Below are 5,264 nucleotides of genomic sequence, written 5' to 3' on the forward strand. Positions count from 1 at the left end.
TTTCTGGCAATTGTCTCTGCAGTCAAAAAGAACACCTCAAATATGACATCATAGGTTAACTTTCTGCAATGGAAAAAGAGTATATATGGAAACAAGAGTTCTTACTCTTTTCAGTACAAGTTCTTTCCACATATATGGAAATACAAATCAGTGGAACCATAATCTGAAATATTTTCCATGAACATTACTAAATTCAATATCATCTTCCTTATTATCATGATTGTCACCATCATGAACAATTTTCCAATTAAATTATTTCTACCATCATTATCATTTTCATGAACATTACCTATGTCAAGAAGATTCTCACTATTACAAACAAAAAAGTTCAGACATTTTACTGAAGGAAAATAAGAAAAAGTTGTCATCTATATACATCTATTAACACAAAATAACCTCATATTTACATTATAAGTACAAAAGTAAATATACACTATATGTTAAAGGCAGTTTTCCATTACACATTTTGGAGATGAATTAATTACCCCACTAGACTATTTCAGGTTCAACTTTCCTGATGCCCTGATGATTTGCCAGACATCAGAAAAAATACAATAATTTTCTAGCAATCTTAAGCTTGTGTTCTCTTATGTTGTCATGGTATTTCATAAGAGGATTCTATTACTGCCCATTGACTGTCCTTACTTTCCCAAATGATCTTTTCCCTAAGATTTCCAGTTGATGGTTCTAATCTAACTACAACAAAACTCTTTTGTCCATGTAATTTAGTTACTTGTTTATTTCCCCCTTTTAAATTTAATTTCTCATCCAATAATATTTCATCATTTGTATAATGAGTTCCTAGGTCCACCTTGTATACTTGATCCACCTTAATGATTCAACCTTTGATGATTAAAATATTTGGGAATATCCGTTTTAAGAATTTCCTTTTTCTTCTATGCCTTTAAATTTGGAATGTTGTGCCCAGTTACTAAAGAAATTAGGATACTGTTGATATGAGAAAAGGTATGAATGAGAATGAATATCTTCACAATACAAGAGATATATTTAACAGGATTCAAATATAATATATCTACATCAGAATTACAGTCGTGTATTTCTGACAAAGATGTATTTAAAAGCACATGACCATATCATGACGGGCTAAAACTTTCTGTGACGTAATTATTACAAAAAGTTTTTTCTTTCTGGCAGGGTTTGTGCTGTGTATTGCCAGCCCACCCGCTTGCTCACTAGAGCAAGTCGTAATGTGCATACACATAATACACAATTACATCATGGCAACTATAGCCATTCCAATCAAGTATATATCTTTTATTATGAAGATATTCATTCTTATTCATACCTTTTCTACAATTGTCAACATTATAAACATACCAGAAACTACCCTGATTTTCTTTTGAACCCTTAAACAGTGGGTGGTGTAAAATTACATCCTTACGGAGAATGGCAAGTGGTATGTCCAAAGCTGCAGATGGGTGGACGTCTCCTTACTTGAAAGAGACACCTCAGTATTCCATGCCACCAGTTTAAGGGTTAAGGAGGACCAGGTTAAGGTGGTCTGGTCTATCTGAATTGCCAAAATGGTGGTATATTCACTAAGGGGTGAAACTCTGAAGTTCAAGATTTTTAATTATCTTAATGACATTATTCTTTAGCATTGAAATCAGGAGGACCAATCACTGAAGTTTTTTTTTGTTTTTCATCTTCAGACATATTCGTCTCTTCAAATGATGGTTAATGGTATTGTAGTTCTCTTGGCTATCTCCTCCTTATTTCTTTGATGTCATCATAAAATTTTTGTTACTTTGATTCCTACATATATCAATTCAGTCATATCAGCAACAAATTTCTATTTAATGATAAGTAATCAACATTTTTACTTGCAATAATTTCTCACCTTGGATTCAAATAAATTGGGGTTAAGGAAAATGCATAATATTTTGAAAAGTTAATTATCAATATCTAGTGTAAAATTTATCCTTATTACATTTTAATTGACTCTTTCCATTCCCTACAGACTTGATGCCAACTGCACAATGTTGCGTGCCTGCAGGAGGAGCGGCATATCAATCATGTTACCTCTGAACGTGAAGGCTCCCTGGGAAGGGAATAAAGAGAGGAGAATATTAGTGGAAAATCTATAAATAATTAATGAATAAAAAAGTAAAAATTTTAGTGCTACTGGCAAGAAAGGTTGATGGAAATGATGATGAAAAGTCTTCGATCTCTGCTACTGCAAGAAAATACACTCAAAAAGCAACAATATTCATGATTCTGAAAAAAAGAAAAGAAAATTTACTGTACAGAATATGCATTTCTAAGCTGATCCTCTCACAACAATTACTACTGGTCATCAATTAAATATGCTTGTTAATTCAGATAAGCCCTTTAATGCTGATGGGTTGACTTTAAGATGGAGCCACCAACATGTGACCAGACTATTTAAAGCTGTACAGGGACATTTCTTGCTTGGTTTTGTTTTTTGTTTTGTCTTTCAAAACTCGTAGGAGCCAACAAGCTCCTACAGTTCTGCTTCCACTGAATGCTGACTGCTGGTGTCAACAACTCAATGGACAGTGCCAACAAACTCAAAAGGAGCTTGTTAATCCACACAAAAGGCCATATTTGATCAGCAGTTTATGGAAGCAAAAAATTTGAATTAACATTGTAGGCCACTGAAATTAAAGGGTTAATTAGTAAAGTTTAAAAACAAGACCTTTATTTTGTGTGTTACAGTCTACCTATTTTTTAAATGTTTTCAATCATCAAATCCAGTCTAATTCCCATGAAAAGAGAAAATGTAAGGTCTTGCTATCCCATTCTTACATTTCAAATACCTTTGGGAAGAACCTTTTATAAGTACATCGTCCAAACCACATTGTCCTATTAACACTGAATCAAAAGGAAGAGAGAGAGAAAAGAAAATGAAATACAAAACTTTAAATATATGTGATAGATATAACAAAAATCTTACAATTAGGAAAAGATTTTTAAAAAGCTAAACAAAACAATGATAAAAACTGTAACACACCTTTCCTTCCTTCTGGTGTTCTTCAAAGGCCTGAATAAGAGCCTTAGCCCACTCAATCTTTTCTGCGGGTGGAGAAAATGCAGCCTGAACGACTGGCACCTGCCCAGGGTGGATTACCTGAAGAAAGGATTGTAGAATTCAGATATCTGGAGCCTTTGCATCTGATGGAATTCAGTATGTGTCACAGCAATTAACCAGAGTCTCCCTAGGCCTAATTCTGTCACAGCTCTAGATGTTGTATTACATACGGCTACCTCCATACCTTGAACCAGACTACTAGCTTAGAGGACACATTACTCCAGGGAAATTCCTAAAGCAATGTCATGATTAGCTTGTGTAATCATATAATAGTAAGTATATTGCTTCCATATGGAAATACAATGGGAGATTTTTTTATTTTTTTCTATTAAGGTATACAACATATAGGAAACAACCTTCCTCTTGGATCCTCTTGATGTACAATCAAGTCATTAAAAAAAAATTGGTTTTGGGTCGGGTGACAGGAATACGCCACCATGTAAAAATTGGGGCAGAGGGCTGGAATGATGGAAGTATGCCGTCATGAAACATTTGGCTATCTTCCTCCAAGAAGCTCTTGCAGGAAGATTAGACTCAATGAGCATTCAGGAAGGGTCTCCACTGACAAACTAGTGCAGAATGCACCTCTAGAGAAGACATTTTCACATGCCCATCAGAATGTATTACAGAAAACTGAATATGAAAATATTTTGATAATTAACAAATAAAAAAATGTGACTTATTGGTATTGTTATTGCACAGTGTTGTACACTATCTAGAGAGATAATATGGAGTCTTGATACAGCATGTCAAATGATAAATATAGACTTTGGAAAATAGCAAAAGAATGCTATCTCTCTCTCTCTCTCTCTCTCTATCTATCTCTCTTTCTCTCTCTCTATCTATCTCTCTCTCTCTCTCTCTATCTATCTCTCTTTCTTTCTCTCTATCTCTCTCTCTCTCTCACTCTCTCTCTCTCTCTCTATCTCCATCAATGAGGATATTTATATAGCCACCTCATTTTTCAATTATTCAAAATAAAAGAATCTTACCTGCTTGCCTGTAAAACCCATACCCACTCCTTCTTCGCTTTGAACTTTTAACCCCGCCAAATCTGAAAATAAATAAAAATGTGTTTTGTATTTACATCACTTACTGCCATTCAGGTATAGTATGCTCCCTTGAGGGATAGTCACACAAGCGTTTTTCATCAATAACTTTAACTTTTCCGCTACCCTCATCTTCCAAGTCAGCATAATCTACAACTTGGGTAGACGTATAAGCAGACAATATGAATCATGTGGAATGGACAAAGCAGGCTTGGCAAGAAATTCTGTAGTTTGCTAAGAAAAGAGTTCAACTACAAAATAATAATAGTCATATATATTTCACTTAACATGATTTTAAATAGATATTGCATTTCATATCCTATTATTTATCAAGTGCTCGTTATTCTTACACGGAAATTCATTTGAAAGTATCTGTAACATCATCATTGTTACATACAAGGGTGTTCTAAGTTCCTCAAAGGAGCATGCCTATATCTATCCTCTGAATGAAGTTCTTGAGGTAGATCATGATACACACTTTTACTATTTCTTCTCTACAACATTAAATGAATTATTATATATCCTTTCAGAAATTGTTGAACCTCCATTTCTACAGCAGATGACAAAAACCCTGTGAGGAGAACCATGGGAGCATATGTAGCTATCATGTTTATTGGTGACACTGAGCAGACAGAAGATGATTCAGTTTGCCCCGTGTGACCAGCAAGTTGGGAAATCGCCCATAGGTTAACACTGAATGGTAGACCATGTCATAAATGGGTTGCTGTAAAAGTACTTATGTGACAGTTCCTTTAGAGATATAAAAAGTTACGAAGGTACCAGTACATAATCTGAAAACTTACTGAATAGTCATTCTGTGTATGATATATGGAAAAATGAAACTGCACATATGCTAAATAAAATAAGATGATAGATTTTTATATGCAAGAATATAAAAAGGAGAAAAAAATTAAGGCTATGGGTAGAAGATGTAGATAAAAAAATAATAAATAAAAAAAACTATATATATATATATATATATATATATATATATATATATATATATATATATATATATATATATACATATAAACAAACACTATACATACATATGTTTTCATACAAAATACTCACCCTCCATACTGTTTTTTTATGCATTTTTATATCCTACTTATCCTTAACAATCATGCTCATTTTCTTAT

At 33.4% G+C, this 5,264-nt stretch overlaps 1 protein-coding gene across 1 annotated transcript in view; it reads right to left on the minus strand.

The window, feature by feature from the left end:
- Positions 1-367: 367 nt before the first annotated feature.
- The window catches only part of LOC113801394 (citramalyl-CoA lyase, mitochondrial), a 12,119-nt gene continuing 7,222 nt past the window's right edge, over positions 368-5,264 (minus strand). Inside the window, exons 6-8 of the mRNA XM_070132583.1 lie at positions 4,066-4,127; positions 2,996-3,112; positions 368-2,062 (exon numbers count right to left, since the gene is read on the minus strand). Coding sequence (XP_069988684.1) covers positions 1,976-2,062; positions 2,996-3,112; positions 4,066-4,127 — 266 coding nt within the window. The 3' untranslated portion in view covers positions 368-1,975. The remainder of the gene's footprint in view (positions 2,063-2,995; positions 3,113-4,065; positions 4,128-5,264) is intronic.

The sequence above is a fragment of the Penaeus vannamei genome, chromosome 2 (genome assembly GCF_042767895.1).
Source record: "Penaeus vannamei isolate JL-2024 chromosome 2, ASM4276789v1, whole genome shotgun sequence".
In the NCBI taxonomy this organism is placed as follows: Eukaryota; Metazoa; Arthropoda; class Malacostraca; order Decapoda; family Penaeidae; genus Penaeus; species Penaeus vannamei.